This window comes from Nomascus leucogenys, chromosome 18, assembly GCF_006542625.1.
Source record: "Nomascus leucogenys isolate Asia chromosome 18, Asia_NLE_v1, whole genome shotgun sequence".
Taxonomy (NCBI): domain Eukaryota; kingdom Metazoa; phylum Chordata; class Mammalia; order Primates; family Hylobatidae; genus Nomascus; species Nomascus leucogenys.
The window spans coordinates 92,483,183-92,500,101 of record NC_044398.1 but is presented as its reverse complement, the minus strand read 5'-3'; the positions used below and the strand labels follow the sequence as shown (position 1 = coordinate 92,500,101).

General features: G+C 48.5%; 1 protein-coding gene across 1 annotated transcript in view; it reads right to left on the bottom strand.

Annotated features, from left to right (window-relative positions):
- The window catches only part of TEKT5 (tektin 5), a 70,032-nt gene extending 54,559 nt beyond the window's left edge, over window positions 1-15,473 (bottom strand). The window contains exons 1-4 of the mRNA XM_003269271.4: window positions 14,838-15,473; window positions 10,159-10,242; window positions 9,481-9,551; window positions 2,167-2,310 (exon numbers count right to left, since the gene is read on the bottom strand). Of these exons, the coding sequence (XP_003269319.1) occupies window positions 2,167-2,310; window positions 9,481-9,551; window positions 10,159-10,242; window positions 14,838-15,401 (863 nt within the window). The 5' untranslated portion in view covers window positions 15,402-15,473. The remainder of the gene's footprint in view (window positions 1-2,166; window positions 2,311-9,480; window positions 9,552-10,158; window positions 10,243-14,837) is intronic.
- Between the last annotated feature and the right edge of the window lie 1,446 nt (window positions 15,474-16,919).

The following is a 16,919-nucleotide window of genomic DNA, read 5'->3' as shown; positions in this document are numbered from 1 at the left end:
GGGAGGCTGAGGCAGGAGAATCACTTGAACCTGGGAGGCAGAAGTTGCAGTGAGCCGAGATCATGCCACTACACTCTGGCCTGGTGACAGAGGGAGACTCTGTCTAAAAAAAAAAAAAAAAGTGTCTACTGCCATCATCATCATCATCATCATCGTCATCATTGTTAATCCATGGTAACGAGAACTGCAGTGAATAGAGATACTGCAATTCAGACAGTCACCAAACATCTTCTTTCATCCGCCCAGAGATAGCCCTGCTTTAAGAAAACCCCAAGGCCAGGCGTGGTGGCTCACACCTGTAATCCCAGCACTTTGGGAGGCCGAGGCGGGTATATCACCTAAGGTCAGGAGTTTGAGACCAGCCTGACCAACATGCAGAAACCCCATCTCTACTAAAAATACAAAAAATTTAGCTGGGCGTGGTGGCACGTGCCTGTAATCCCAGCTACTCGGGAGACTGAGGCAGGAACATCGCTTGAACTTAGGAGATGGAGGCTGTGGTGAGCCGAGATCGCACCATTGCCCTCCAGCCTGGGCAACAAGAGCGAAACTCCGTCTCAAATAAATAAATAAATAAATAAGAAAACCACAAATGCAAAGCCCCAAGCTCGCACATCTGGGGAGCCATTAGTTGCCACAAAAGGCAGCTCTCTTCTCCAGATGGAGTCTCTAGATGGGGGACTTTAAGTGGCGGGTCCCTCCTGGGTGTGGAAATTGGAGGCTCCGGGGCTGCCAGGTTTCTGGAGAGGAATCTGTTTGGGAAGAGAGACCCTCTGGACTCCCTGTGCAGATGAGGGGGGCCAAGCCCTCAAAGTGCTGCTCAGCTTGCCAGTGCCATGGAGGAGAGCACCTTGTGAGGAAGAGGAGGAAGGTCCCCAGGAGTTGTCATTACCTGAAGTCCCAAAGGGTCACCTCAGCACTTCGACATTTGTAAGATCCAGAAGGTGACCCCAGGCTTGGGCCAAGGAGACTGCCAAGGAACACTTTCCTTCTCGCTTCCCTTCCTCCCTTCCTGTGGTTCCTCTTTCCCTCCCTTCCTCCTTTCATTCATTCTTTTATTCAATAAAAATTTATTGCATACCAACATGTGCCAAGCACAATTCTATGTGCTAGGGATTTTTTTTTTTTAACAGAAGAAGGCGGAACTAAGATAGACTCCACCCTCTTTCTCATCCTGAGCATCTCTCAGACCTCATACTACCAACTGGGAAGCATGATTTCATTCTGCATAAAATCTCACAATGCTGTGATATGCCCACGATCATGACAGGCTCACAGAAGGCACCACCTCACAGCTGCTGTGACGAGAAAATGAGGTCACACAGTAAGCACTTAATAAATGTTGGCTGTTACTATTCTATACTAGGCTCTGTGCTTAAAACTTCACACACCCCCTTTTTCATACTCACAGCAGCCCTGGGAAGTGGGTACTAATTTTCTCCCAGTGGTATAGATTCAGAAATGGCCCAAAGAAATGAAGTGACTTGCTCAGTGTTAGCGTAGAGGCTGGGATTTGAAGCCAGGCAGCCTGGCTCCAGATTCCACTCTCTCTCTCTCTCTCTCTGTCTCTCTCTCTCTCTTTCTCTCTGGCTGGTCTGGAAAACTCCTGGAACTCCTGGCCTCAGGCAATCCTCCCTCGGCCTCCCAAAGGGCTGGGATTACAGGGGTAAGCCACCAAGCCTGGCCAGGCAAGAATTCACCCTGTTAAACCACTACCGGCACCAGACGACCCCAGTTGGTCTCCCTGCCAAGCTTGTCACTTGTTTTGGAATTTTTTTTTTTTTTTTTTTGGTGAAACTGCTGGGTAGCAGTGGCTGTGCGACCCTCACTAAGCCAATGGCATGCTCTCTCTTCCTGAAATTTGGATCTTGAACAGTGGGGCAAGGATGTGAAGATGAAGGCGCTCTGACCACACAGCTCCCACTGCCACAACCTTTCCTTCCAGCCTTCCCCTTGAGTTCGTGGCTCCCCCACAGCCCCCCTGGTAAATTCCATTTTGTCTTAACTCGAATTGGATTCTGCGGCCTGCACTAGAGGATCCCCGTTCAACCACACCACTTCCCACTTAACTGGTGCACGATGCCCCCTCGCCATTCGTTGGCAGGAGCAGAAGCCCTCGCTCCAGTTGGACACGCCAGGGATGGGGAGGGGGAGTCTGATACTTACGTGCCATCAATTTTCTCCATGCCGTGGAAGAAGCTGATGCAGTCTGACGTATTTCTCAGGTTAAAGCACTTCTCATCGATGCACTGGGCCGACCTTTTGTCCTCGAGGTCCTTCTCCAGTGCGTGCTGAGCATCTCGGTTATCTCTGCAGGGAGAAAGGAGTCATTCCTGGACTGTGCAACTTCCCAGAGTTCCCAGCCTGGGCCACACAGCAGGTGTGTGTTGCAAGCCCTGGACTCCCAGGAAGCCACTCAGTAGCTTCTCAGTCCTCTTCCCACCTCGGTGCCCCACCACATACCCAGAGGCTCCCCCCAAGCCAAACAGATTTGTCCTTTATTCTTTCTTTCTTTCTTTTTTTTCAGACAGAGTCTCACTCTGTCACCCAGGTTGGAGTGCAGTGGTGCAGTCATGGCTCACTGCAGCTTGACCTCCCAGGCTCAAGCACTCTTCCCACCTCAGCCTCCTGAGTAGCTGGGACTACAGGCACAGGCCACCAAGCCCAACTAACTTTTTAAATATTTTGTAGACATGGTCTTGCTCTGTTGCGCAGGCTGGTCTTGAACTCCTAGGCTCAAGTGATCCTCCTGCCTCAGTTTCCCAAAGTGTTGAGATTATAGGCATAAGCCACCACACCTGGCCCCTGTTGTCCTTTACAAGAAGGATGGGTAAGTATTTACTGTAAAGGGTTGCATGATAAATATTTTAGGCTTTGTGGGTCATATGGTCTCTGCTGCAATTACTCAACTGTGCATGAGAGCAGTGACAGACATGTAAAAATGGATGTGGCTTCATCTCAATAAAACTTTATTTACAAAAACAGATGGTGGGCCAGATTTGTCCCTCCAGCTATAGCTTGCTGACCTGCTTTTGAAGATATCAACCCACACTTTGGACAAAGCCTGATACAAGTCAAATCACTTTGTAAATCAATCATTGTGTCTGACCCTATGCTGGGCACCAAGGGATGAGACGCGAATAAGACGATCTAGTCACTGCCTTCAAGTTGCTCACAGATTTGTGTGAACAAATACAAAAAAAATATATATATATATAGAACAGAATGGTAAAGGCATTGTGCAGGTTTGAAAATATGAAATAACACAGAGAAGGAAACCATTAACTGAGGGTGACAGGGTGGTCAGGGAAGGCTTTGCAAGGAGGTGTCTGAGCTGGGTTTTCACAATAAATAGGAGTAGACCTTATGGGGGAATTGCTGCTGGGGGAATGAGAATTCCAAGCCGAGAACATCACACGTGCCAACACAGAGAAGCTAGAAACCCCAGATATTTAGGGACCTCAGGATCAGGAACTGGGTAGACTCAGGGGCTAGGTGAAGACAGGGACTAGGTGAAGACAGGGATTGGGTGGGTTCACGGACTGGGTGGGCTCGGGGGCTAGGTGAAGACAGGAATTGGGTAGGGTTGGGGCTGGGTGGGATCAGAGACTGGGCTGAGGTAAAGAGAGGACAATGGATCAGGGCCAGGGCTTAAGCCAGGAGGGCTGGTTGGTATCTTGGCTAAGAAGCTTAGATTTAAAGATTACTGCCAAATTCCAGACATTTGAGAACCACTTCCATGATTCTTGTCAAATACCAAACTCTACTATTTACTATTTTTCCTTTTTAAAATCACTTTTATTTAATTAATAATTTTTTTGAGACGGAGCTTCCCTTTTGTCGCTTAGGCTGGAGTGCAGTGGCACGATCTCAGCTCACTGCAACCTCCGCCTCCTGGGTTCAAGGGGTTCTCCTATTTCAGTCTCCCTAGTAGCTGGGATTACAGGCACCTGCCACCACTCCTGGCTGAAATTTGTATTTTTTTAGTAGAGACGGGGTTTCATCATGTTGGCCAGGCTGGTCTTGAACTCCTGACCTCAGGCGATCTGCCTGCCTTGGCCTCCCAAAGTGCTGGGATTATAGGCGTGAGCCACCGCACCTGGCCTAAAATCACTTTAAAAATGTAAATAAATGTATGATAAAAGGAAAATTTACATCCCTGTCTTTAAAGAAAAACCCATCACCCTTTCCATTAATAGAAGGTCACCTCAGACCTAAATATTAATACTAACTAGGCACTCACTAAATCCTAGCTAGAATCTATTTCTTCCAGAAGGTTCTAAGCCTGGACCTTTTTCTGTTTCCCTGTTGGCTGAAAAAAGAGAGATCAGTTGATGTTACAGACACATAAGCAGCGGCTGAAACTTTTGCCTTGGGGTGTTTAGAAGAATTGTTAAGAGTAGAGAAGGGAGTAACTTCTGTTAAGTGACGGTATGTCAGACACCAGCTAAACCGAGTGTCTCTATCTGTTCTCTATCTGTCTCTCTGTCTTTCCCTCTGTCTCCCTCCCTTCTGGTGTCTGTGTCTCTGTCTCTCTAACCTTTGTCTCTTTCTTGGTTTCTCTCTGTCTGAGCCTCTGTGTCTCTCTGGGTCTCTCCCTCCCTCCCCTCCATCTGTATCTTTTTTTTTTTTTTCTGCTGTGGTTGTTGGTTGCGGGTGAGAGGTTTCCAGCAGGCCAGGAGCCAGGAAGTGAAATCCTCACAGTGGTGGGGGTTCCCACCTGTCAGGAAGCTCGGGTCATGTCGGAGCAGGAGGAACCCCTGTCCTGGGGCCCTTGGCGTTTCCAAATTGGCAGAGACCTGGAGAAATGGGCCCTGTCCTGACTAATAGCTGGAATGTGAAGCGAGGCCAGGATGTGGAAAGTAAACATGTCAGAGAATTAGAGGGAAACCTGGGGGCCTCAGAGTCCAGCGTGTCCAGCTTCCTGGCCCTTGTCATGAGGCCTGGGGAAAGAGGAGGCAGTCCTGTCCTCCTTACTTGGCCCATAACCAAGGGCCAGACCAGTGCCAAGCTCACCCTGCTGTCAGCCCACCAGGAAAAGCCCAAACGTGGCTCCTTCTCTGTCAGGAAGTGCCTTTTCTCACCTGGTGAGGCAAGGACACCACCCTGCCCAGATGCAGGCCTCAGGCTTCGCAGAAAACCATGAGCCAACAGCCTGGTGTTGGCCACCTGAGCAGGTCAGCAGCAGAGCTTCCCCAAGGGGGTGAGAACACACCAGACTATGCCTGGCTAATGAGGCTCTGGCTGGCTCTCGGTTAATTAGTATAATCCCAATCCCTCTGGCAGCACAAGCGATGAGATGGCAGGAGTCATCTGACACACAGCCACTGCCCAGCGACAAACAGCCTCCATCCAGGGTGGCTCAGCCTCCAGTCTCCACAAAGTGAAACGCTGCCCTGACCTGCTCTCATCCTCTTCCTCACTCACTCTGTGCTTGCTTTCTCTCTTGCTGTCTGCCTCAGTTGCTCTCATCTCTCTCTGTCTCTATCCAAGCTCAAGCATCTCCCTCTCTCTTTCTGTCTCTCTCGCTCTCTCTTTTTTTTTTTTTTCTTTGAGACAGTCTTGCTCTGTGGCCTGAGCTGGAGTGCAGTGGCACGATCTTGGCTCACTGCAACCTCTGCCTCCTGGGTTCAAGCAATTCTCCTGCCTCAGCCCCCCGAGTAGCTAGGATTAGAGACATGTGTCACCACCCAGCTAATTTTGTATTTTTAGTAGAGATGGGGGTTTCACCATTTTGGCCAGGCTGGTCTCGAACTCCTGACCGCAACTGATCCACCCACCTCGGCCTCCCAAAGTGCTGGGATTACAGGCGTGAGCCGCCGCGCCCAGCCTCTTTTCCTCTTTCTCCATATCTGTCTCTCTCCATCTCTTTGCCTTTCTCTGTCTCTATCTCATCTCTTGCCAGATGTTTCTGGCATATCTGACTCTGTGCGTCTCTGTCCCTCTGTCTCCCTACTCCCCACTCCTGTCTCTGTTTATCTCTTCATGTCTCTCTGTCTCTTTTGATGTCAGTGCTCATCTCTGTATCTGTGTCTCTCAGTCTCTGGGACTGTCTCCATCTGTCTCAGTCTTCCTGGTTCTCCCAGATCCCCCCACCTCTGGTTGCATCATCTGGGGTTGCACAAGCAGCCTCCTGATCTCAGTCTCAGGATTTCTCTTCTGAGGTCCAGCTCTCCACTTCAAGTCTGGTATTGGTTCACTCTGCCGGCTCAAACTATCCCATCTCCCAAAAGTCAGCCCTCCTGTCCCCACCAGCGCCACAGTTTGTCACATCCCATGGCAGCTACAAATGGAAAACCATTCTCTCTCGCCATAAATAGATCACAAAAATAACTAGAAGAAAGAACAGAATAGAGAGCCCAGAAATAAATCCAGCATTTACAGTCAATTGATTTTCAGCAAAGATGCCAAGAACATACAAGGGAGAAAGGACAGCCTCTTCAATAAATGGTATTGACACAAGTGGAAATGTACATGCTGAAGATTAAGTTAGAGCCCTATCTCACACTGTAGACAAAAATCGACTCAAAATAGATTAAAGATTAGCTGGGCATGGTGGCAGGCACATGTAACCCCAGCTACTCAGGAGGCCGAGGCAGGAGAATCACGTGAACCCGGGAGGAAGAGGTTGCAGTGAGCTGAGATTGCACCACTGCACTCCAGCCTGGGTGACAGAGGGAGACTCCATCTTAAAAAAAAAAAAAAATAGATTAAAGACTAAAATGTAACACCTGAAACTGTAAAACTACTAGAAGAAAACATAAGGGAAAAGTTCCATGACATTGGTCTGGACAATGACCCCAATAGCACAGGAAATCAAAGCAAAAGTAGACAAATGAGATTACATCAAACTAAAAAGCTTCTGCACAGCAAATGAAACAATCAAGAGAGTGAAGAGACAACCTAAGACATGGGAGAAAATATTTGCAAACTATACTTCTGATAAGGGGTTACTATCCAAAATATGTAAGGAACTCAGGGAACTAAATACCAAGAAAACAACCCAGTTTTAAAATGGGCAAAGTTATTGCAGCACAATTTAAAATAGCCAAGATATGAAATCAACCTAAGTATCTCATAACAGATGAATGGATAAAGAAAAGGTGGCATTTATACACAACAGAGTACTACTCAGCCTTAAAAAAAGAAGAAAATCCTGTCATTTGTGACAACATGGATGAGCCTATAGGACATAATGTAAAGTGAAATAAGTCAGGCACAGAAAGACAAATATCTCATGATCTCACATATATGTGGAATCTAAAACAAGCGAACTAATAAAAGCACCGAGTAGAATGGTGGTTACCAGAGGCTGGGGGTGGGGTATTGGGGAGATGTTGGTCAAAGGGTACAAATTTCAGTTCGTCAGGAGGAATAAGTTCCAGAGTCTTGGTGACCGTAGTTAATAACAATGTGCTGTGTTCTTGAAAGTCACTGAGATTTTAAGCGTTCTCATCACAAAAAATAAGTATGTGAGGTAACATATATGTTAATTAGCTCAAATTAGTTCCATGTTTTGAAATATACATGTAATTTCAAAACATCATGTTTTATATGTATAGCCTATACCACTTTTGTCAATTAAAAATGAATAAGTAATTTAAAAAATAAGTGTAAGAAAAATGCAATAAAACAAAGACACTGGCCTGTCCCAATTCTCCCTTTGTTAAAATTTGCCTGTTTAAATAAGAGTATTTAGGCCGGGCACAGTGACTCACACCTATAATCTCAGCACTCAGCACTTTGGGAGCCCGAGGTGAGCAGATCACCTGAGGTCAGGAGTTTGAGACCAGCCTGGCCAACATGGCAAAACACTGTCTCTACTAAAAATACAAAAAATAGCTGAGTGTGGTGGCATGGGCCTGTAATCCCAGCTACTCGGGAGGCTGAGGCGGGAGAAACGCATGAATCTGGGAGGTGGAGGTTGCAGTGAGCTGAGCCCGTACCACTGCACTTCCAGCCTGGGCAGCAGAGTGAGACTTCGTCTCAAACAAATAAATAAACAAATAAATATGCACATTTAAGGGATTTTATTTACTGAATTGATTTTTATTTTATTTTTTAAGCTTTTACGGGTACATAGTAGGTGTATATATTGGTGGAGTACCTGAGATATTTTTGATACAGGCATGCAATTTGTAACAATCACATCAGGGTGACTGGTGTATCCATCCCCTCCAGGATTTATCATTTCTTTGTGTTACAAACATTCCCATTTATACTCTTTTAGTTATTTTTAAATGTGCAACAAATTATTGTTGACTGTAGTCACCCTATTGTGCTTAAGGTTTTTTTAAGCCAATCAATTTATAGACAAACTATAGGTAACAATAGTCCCGGTGATAGGTGGAATTGTGAGAAATTAGGACAGGGGCACACAAATTATTGAACTTCAACTCTGTTTTTGTCCTTTCAGCCATCATCCCTCCTGCTACATTTGCATCTTCTCTGTCCCAGCTTCACCCCGATGTCTTTCTAGGGGTCTCCAATGTGTCTGCCCCTGACCAAGCTCTTTGATCTAAGGGTAGCTTGCCTGAGATGTCTTTCTCCCTAACATCCAGCTCTAACCCCTTCGGGGGATCCAAGGGCTCCTTAGAGGAGGAGGTGGGTTCTGGGGCACAGCAAACCAAGATGTGTGCTCCCAGGGCTGATTTGGAAGCTGCCCGGCCCCCCTGCATCCACCCCAACTGCCCATGTGCACCAGGCAGCGGGAGGGACAGCCACTGCCAGGTTGCCAGCCTGTCCCGTGCTTTCTGTGTCTCTGTGTCAAGAGTGAATGAAGTAGAAAAACCAGCAGAGCAGCGTGCCCTGAAACAGTCAAAGGTGAGTGCCAGCTGCAGGTGGAGGCGAGGCGGCTGCTTCCAGGGGGAGCTGGTGCCAAGGGCTTCACTATGGGGCCCAAGCCCTGTAAAACTTAAGCCTCCCTTTAATTGTGAAAGGGGCCCCCAGGCTTGCCAGGATACTGGTTACATAATCTTGTAAGAACAAAAAGCTGATTTCTTTTGAAGCCTCCTGGCTCAATGCGTCCACCAGCTCCCTTGTGGAGGTGCCCAGCCGCTGGCCTTGCTACCTGATACCCCCCACCCTCTGTCATCTCCCAAGGTTCAGAACTCAAATGGGGAAGCCACAGGCTAAGAGGGGCCTCAGGGAAGACAGTTGCCTCCTGCCAGGGCTCTCGTTGTAAACAAGAGCAACCAGTGATGCACGCGTTGTGAGAGTCAATTGTGCACATCTCAGTAACATCATATTAGCAGCTTAAAATCAGCCATTGTGGTAGCATTTACACCAGCGAAACTGGCTGATCCTATGATCAGGACTCTTTTATTTTTCCTAGAAAGCTGGTTGTTGAACATTTACCAGCACACCACTGACCAAAAGAACCACCCAGAGACAAGTGGGCCCATCTGGCTTGTCCCCCAGAAACCTGGGAGTCTTAAAACAAACCCCAGGGAGAGGGAATTAAAAAAAAAAAGCCCTTACCGCATCTGGATATCAATTCTTTGAGCTAATTTTCTCATCTGTTCTTGGCAACATTTTAGCAAATCCACTTCCTGAAATGAAAAATGTCAGAAAGAGCGGTGCCTCTTAGAACCTCACAGTCTTGTCTCTCAGGCCAGGACCTCTCCCCTCCCCTCTCACTGACCACCCTCGACCCCAAGAGGTGAAATGTCAGCGTGGGGCTCCTGCGTCAATCCACGTGACCCCAGGCCCAGGCAGCTAAGGGTTGATTGTGGAGGCTCCATCTTTTTTTTCTGCCCTACTTTCTTTTTATAGACTCCCAGAATAAAAGAAAATTTAGCACCTACTATGTGCCGAGCACTCACTTATAGATTATTTTATCATTACATTAAATAGTGCATATGACGTGGTACAGCCTATGACATATAGTAGGTGCTCAATAAATACTAGCTTTTATTATTGTTATTGGTATATTATTATCAAGCCCATTTTGGAGATGAAAAGACTGAGGGTCAAATAACTCCATTTCTCCCCTTTCCTAAATTGCAAACTAGGCCTCCACCCATGCTTCCTGAGCCCTCGCTTTCCACAGGGTGACATGTGTGGCTTCTGCTTCTGACAGGTAGCTCAGTAATTTCTCTGACCTGCTGGCCTTCCTGCCTCCTTCAGGGGGCTGGGCAGACCCAGAAGATGCCTTACCCGGATAAGGTTTTTCTCCACGTTGTCATGGACCAAATCAATCCCCATCCTCTTCTCTCGATGGTACAGACACTCCAAGGCCACCTGTGGGAACCAGCAGAAAGAGCGTATTCTTCCTGCAGCTGTATGTAGACCCTGAGCAGAAGGGACTCACATCCACCCTTGCCACAATCTGTTTCTTTCTCCTGGAAACCTGGTGCTTCACGTGACCTCATTACTGGGCACTGGATGGGCTTCTGTCTCCCCTTCTCCCCGGATGAGAGCTGTGGGTTGCCATATGACCAATGCGTCCGGAGATGCAAGGTCCATGTAGAGAAACCAGGATAAAGTCGCATCGCGAGAACCAATTTTGATTCCCATAATTGCATCAGCAGCCCCAAGCCTTCCCAAAATACAATAATACATAGAGTAAAACTTCATAATAATTTCAGATAAGGGCCGGGCACAGTGGCTCACGCCTGTAATCCCAGCACTTTGGGAGGCCGAGGTGGGCGGATCACAAGGTCAGGAGATCGAGACCATCCTGGCTAACACGGTGAAACCCTGTCTCTACTAAAAATACAAAAAATTAGCCGGGCATGGTGGCGGGTGCCTCTAGTCCCAGCTACTTGGGAGGCTGAAGCAGGAGAATGGTGTGAACTCGGAAGCTGGAGCTTGCAGTGAGCCAAGATCACGCCACTGCACTCCAGCCTGGGTGACAGAGCGAGACTCCGTCTCAAAAAAAAAAAAAAAAAAAAATTTCAGATAAGACAGTGTTGGCTGCCATCCTCCATGTAGCTTGTCTTCTGACTTCAATTGGGGCTTGACCACTTCCTATTGTGTGCATTTGGGCAAACTGCTTAACCTCTCTGATGCTTTCCTCCTCTGCAGATGGGTGCCATACTGGTGCCTATCTCGCAGGTTCCTTGTGCAGGTGAAGTCGACTTGACAAGTGTAAATCACTGAGAACATTGCCCATAAATATTACCTGTGAATATGCATGAAAACCCCTCTTTGTAGATCTCCCAGTGGAGGGACATTTTGGGGAAGTGGTCAGGACAACCCTGCCACCTAGCCCTGGGCCTTATAACTCTCATGCAGACCTGGGCAGAGCAGAAGAGAGGACAGGACAAGGGGCTTTTCAGGGGCGCTCCATGATAGGAAGCTGACGAACAGCAGTGATTGGCAAACCAGCCCGTGATGTCACAAAGGGCCCAGGAGCAGAAGGAAGCAGGATGTCAAGGTCTGGATGTCAGGATGCAAATGTATGTGAGAACTCAGAAATGGGAGGGGGTCACTGACCCGTGCCACACGGATTTCCAGAGCCTCTTCTGTGAGTCATGCTCTGCTGAGGTGCTGGGGATAGCACAGTGAACCAGGCTGAGAGTCCCTGCTGTCACACAGCCTGTGTTCTACTACGGGAGAGAACACCCATAAGAAACTCAGTCAGGCTGGGCGCAGTGCCTCCCTTATGCCTGTAATCTCAACACTTTGGGAAGCCAAGGTGGGAGGATTACTTGAGCTCAGCCTGGGCAGCATAGTGAGACCCCAACTATACAAAAAATTTAAAAATTAGCCAGCCATGGTGGTGCAAGCCTATAGTCCCAGCTCCTCAGGAGGCTGAGGTCGAAGGATCTCTTAACTCCAAGAGGTCAACTAATGAGTCAAAATCATGCCACTGCACTCCAGCCTGGGCAACAGAGCAAGACCCTGTCTCAAACAACATCAACAAACCAGGAACTCAATCATTTCCAACCTTGTGAAGGGCCAAGAGGAAAATATTCAGGGCAAGGTGAGTGGGTGAGGAGTAACCAGCGGAGTGGTCAGGGAGGAATTTTCTAAGGAGGAGAAGGACTGTGTCATGAGAAGCAGAGATGCAGAGCTGGGTAGGAATGCACCAGAAGGGAAAACAGCAGGTGCAAAGGCCCTGAGGTCAGCAGAGAAACAGACAGGAAGCCATTGGCACCGGATTAGAGGAAGTGAGGCTGGAGCAATATCCGGGACAGGGGTTATGGGGAGGGGTGGAAGAATTTGGGAATTAAGATGTTAATTTCTGGGGGGCCAGATGCGGTGGCTCACGCCTGTAATCCCAGCACTTTGGGAGGTCGAGGTGGGTGGATCACAGGGTCAGGAGATCAAGACCATCCTGGCTAACACAATAAAACCCCGTCTCTACTAAAAATACAAAAAATTAGCCGGGCATGGTGGCGGGTGCCTGCAGTCCCAGCTACTTGGGAGGCTGAGGCAGGAGAACGGTGTGGACCCGGGAGGTGGAGCTTGCAGTGAGCCGAGATCACGCCACTGCACTCCAGCCTTGGTGACAGAGCAAGACTCCGTCTCAAAAAAAAAAAAAAGGTGTTAATTTCTGGTAGGCCATCAAGGGAACCAGTGGCTGCTGTGAGCACAACGGGTTGGAAGGGAGCAGGAATTGGGAGACCAGGAAGAAGGTGGCTTACAATGCGCAGGGAGAGGTTGCCTGGATTGTGGGGGCAGCCCGGGAGATGGAATTGAGATGTCGATGGCCCCCTGCCACCACATGGCTGATCAGAGAAAACCAGATGTGACCAGGCAGAGCTGGACTTTCCAGACAGGATGGGGGAGTGAGAAGAGAGTGGGAGGACAGCAGTAGGTTTGGGATGTTGCTGTAGGGCTCTGAAAAGCCGCCCTGCCCATCCTCCTTCCCAGGGAGAATCTGGGGTTGTATGGAATCTGCTCCCTGCATTCCATGAGTTTGGACATCCTAGAGTGATGGAAACCTATGCCATGTCTCCCACGGGGATCCAGAGGCAGGATCTCTCCTACAGAAACCCCTGTAGCTGCAGGAGGCTTCCAGGCAAGAGGTCCTGAGTTCCCCACACACTCCAGGGAGCAGCCGATCATCTTCCTATGTGGCCAAAGTCAGTTTCCATAGGTGCTGCTCGTTCCTCACCCAGTGTCCACTCAACCCTTTCCATGATTTTCTCCTGGATGTGGTGAGAAACATTCGCTTATCCAGACCCCTTTGCCTCCAGAGAGTCCGTGTGAGTGCTGGCTAATAGGCTAAAAATGGAAACACACAACGGACCTTCTAGAAAAGACATTACCTGATAAAAAGCAATGGCGCCCATTGATGCATCTGCTCTTTGTTCTACCCTTGCCTTCCTGCCTCGAATGAGAATATCAAGAGGCCCCTGGCATGCAGGAACTTGCAGTATAAAATACAAAACCTCCTTGGGAACAGGAGGACAAAAACCACATACTGTGGGTGGCAGAGCAGAAAGAGAGGAGTCTGGGTCCCTTCTGGCACCAAGTTGAGGCTGCAGCCGCCTGATCTGTCTCTCTCTGGAATTTTCCTTATGACAGAAAAATAAATTCCTGTTTGGCTAAACCACTATTGTGGAGTATATGTTACTTGCAGCCAAAAGCTATCCTAACTGAGCAGGGAGATGACTGGAGGCTAGGAGACCAAGGAAGTGTTAAGAATGTCCACACTTAGTTTTTGTTTGTTTGTTTTGTTTTTTGATATGGAGTCTTGCTTTGTGGCACAGGCTGGAGTGCAGTGGTGCGATCTCAGCTCACTGCAACCTCCGCCTCCTGGGTTCAAGAGATTCTCCTGCTTCAGCCTCCCAAGTAGCTGGGATTGCAGGCATGTGCTACCATACCCAGCTAATTTTGTATTTTTAGTAGAAATGGGGTTTCATCATGTTGACCAGGCTGGCCTCGAACTCCTGACCTCAGGTGATCCACCTGCCCCAGCCTCACAAAGTGCTGGGATTACAGGCGTAAGCCACTGTGCCCAGTCACATTTCGATATTTACTCATTTATTCAGCATGTATTTATTGAATGCCTACTCTGTGCTTCGCCCTGTCCTAGGCTGGGAATACATTCAAAACGTTAGTATAAACAACACCAATCAGCACCAACATTGGTCACTACGGACCCACACAGACATACATGTGCCCTGCACTGAATAGCAGTCTTGAACACATCAGTGACAAAGCAGGCAAAAATCTCTACCTTGATGAAGACTGTCCTGTATTCTAATATTCAATCAAGTATGGAGCATGTTAGAGGAGAAGTATTACGGGGAAGAATAAGGCAGTTACGGGCCAGGCGAGGTGGCCCACGCCAGCAATCCCAGCACTCTAGGAGGTCAAGGCGGGCAGATCAGATCGAGACCAGCCTGGCCAATGTAGCGAAACACTGTCTTTACTAAAAATACAAAAATTAGCTGGCCATGCTGGTGGGCGCCTGCAATCCCAGCTCCTCAGGAGGCTGAGGCACGAGAGTCGCTTGAACCCAAGAGGCAGAAGTTGCAGTGAGCCAAGATCGAGCCACTGCACTCCAGCCTCAGTGACAGAGGGAGACTCTGGGTAAAAAATAAATAAATAAATAAGGCAGTTATTTTAAGTACGTGCTTTAAGGACCAGAATACACACATGCTCAGGCATGCATACGTATGCACACAATATTTTCATGAAACCCCTGCAACTTTGATGTAGCTTCAAGGTGAAAAGGAAGTTCTATTCAGTCCAAGAAACCCTGATTTGACTGGGATTATCCTGAATTGACTAAGACTGTATTACTGATCGTATTCGATGGTGCAGCTCAGACCGACCTGCAAGGTGCCTGCCACCTTGATCTTCAGTCAAGGGGAGTGGAATGAGGGTGCAGTATCCCCATCACACAGCCACAGCCCTGTCACCACCCCTGTACTCGCCTGCAATGGGCAGTTCACCTCACCGGCCGCGCACTCCAGCCGCCTCTTGACTGTCTCCAAGTTCTGGTTGTCAGTGAGAAGCCTGTCCAGCTCATAGCTCAGCTCCGACTTCCAGAAGCCGATGTCTGACAGCCTCTGGCCCAGGTTCCAGGAGGTGCCCTCCTGCATCTGGTGCGTCAGCTGGTCCTTGTCCTGCAAGAGCCTCATGGAGTCATCCGTCAGCCGGCTGGCCCACAGCCGGGAGGCCTCGGCCCCACGCACCTGCAGCTGGTTGGACTGGTCCCAGTCGCGGGTGCTATAGCGAGAGAAGAGTGCCGAGCGCAGCGCGGGCAGGACGGTGGGCGGCCGCAGGGTACTGGTGCTCTCGTCCGGGCAGGTCTGGACATTGGCTATCTTGTAGAAGAGGCTAGGCCTCTGTGAATTGAGGTAGTGGTACCCGGGCAGGTGGTAGGGCTGACAGCACTCCTGGATCACTGGCGCCTGTACAGCTGGCAGTGAGGTCAAGCCACAGCATTTCTTGGGACCACAGTAACTGGCGGTCTGAGTGGTCCCGAGAAACTCCATCCTCCCTCATGAACCCCACTCGGGCAAAACTCTGCTCAAGGAGCCCAAGGCATCACCAGGAAAGGCGAAAGTGCTTCTCTTGGGGACTAGCAGAACCTCTATGACTCAGCACTGGTGTCATAAAGCCTGGGGAGAGGGACTCTTAGCGGGGCCTTTGCTCATTTACAGGCCAGCTGGGGCCATATTGTCCAAAACAAAAAGACAAAAACAATAATTGGCAAAGTGAATGTGAGTTTCATAATCCACAGATTCGGTTGCAAGAAGGGACATTTTATGTTCCTATTACAACTGGGCGGGAGGAAAGTTAATGTAGTTTAGCCAGTGAATTCAATCAGCTTAGGGACAATTTGGTCAAAGCGAGTTGTTTTCTTTCTTTCTTTGTCCCCAACATGGCATCAAAACGGTCCATCTGAGGTGAGGCATGGTAGCTCATGCCTGTCATCTCAGCAATTTGGAAGGCTGTGGCCAGAGGATCACTCAAGTACAGGAGTTACTAGTATAGGAGACTAGCCTGGGCAACTTATTGAGACCCCATCTCTACAAAAGAATTTTAAAACAAGCTGGGCACAGTGGCTGGCACCTGTGGTCCCAGCTACTCAGGAGGCTGATGCAGGAGGATGGCTTGAGTCCAGGAGGTGGAGGCTGCAGTGAGCTGTGATCGCACCACTACACTCCAGCCTGGGTGGCAGAGCAAGACTGTCTCCAATAAAAAAAGAAGGTTCATTGGTACCATGGAATACCACTCAGCAATACTACTCAAAACAGCACAAATGAATCTCAAATTTTAAGCTATGTGGAAGCAGCTAGGCTCAAAAGATGACACTGTGTAATTAGTCCATGTATATGACATTCTGGAAAAGACAAACCCATATGGACAGAGGACAGGCCAGTGGTTACCAGGGTCTAGAGGTTCGGGGAGAGTTGTTGACTCCAAAGGAGCACAAGAAAATTGGGAGGGGCGAGACAGTATGTTCTAGATCTTAATTGTGTTGGTTACACATTTAGTGGAAACCCATACAAGTTCCCAATAAAAAGAGTAAAATTTACTGTACATCAATTATACTTCAGTAAACCTGATTTTTAAAAATAGAGGGAGGGATCTTGAGTATCAGGAGGCAGAGACCATGTCTATTTTGCTCATCATTAAATTCCTGGCATCCAGCCCACTATTGAATGAGTGAATGAATGGGTATCTAAAATGAGAGCTTTCTTGTTCCAGAAAAGTTATTAACTCTATATTCTATAACAATTTTTTTGTTTTCAGAGAGACAGTCTTGCTCTGTTGCCCAGGCTGGAGTGCAGTTGCATGATCGTAGCTTACTGCAGCCTGAAACCCTTGGGCTGAAGTGATCCTCCTGCCTCAGCCTCCTGAGTAACTGTGACTACAGATGTATGACTTCATGCCTGCTAATTTTTTTTTTTTTTTTTTTGTAGAGATGGGGGTCTCTCTGTGTTGCCCAGCCTGGTCTCAAACTCCTGGCCTCAAGCGATCCTCCTGTCTTGGCCTCCCAAAGTGCT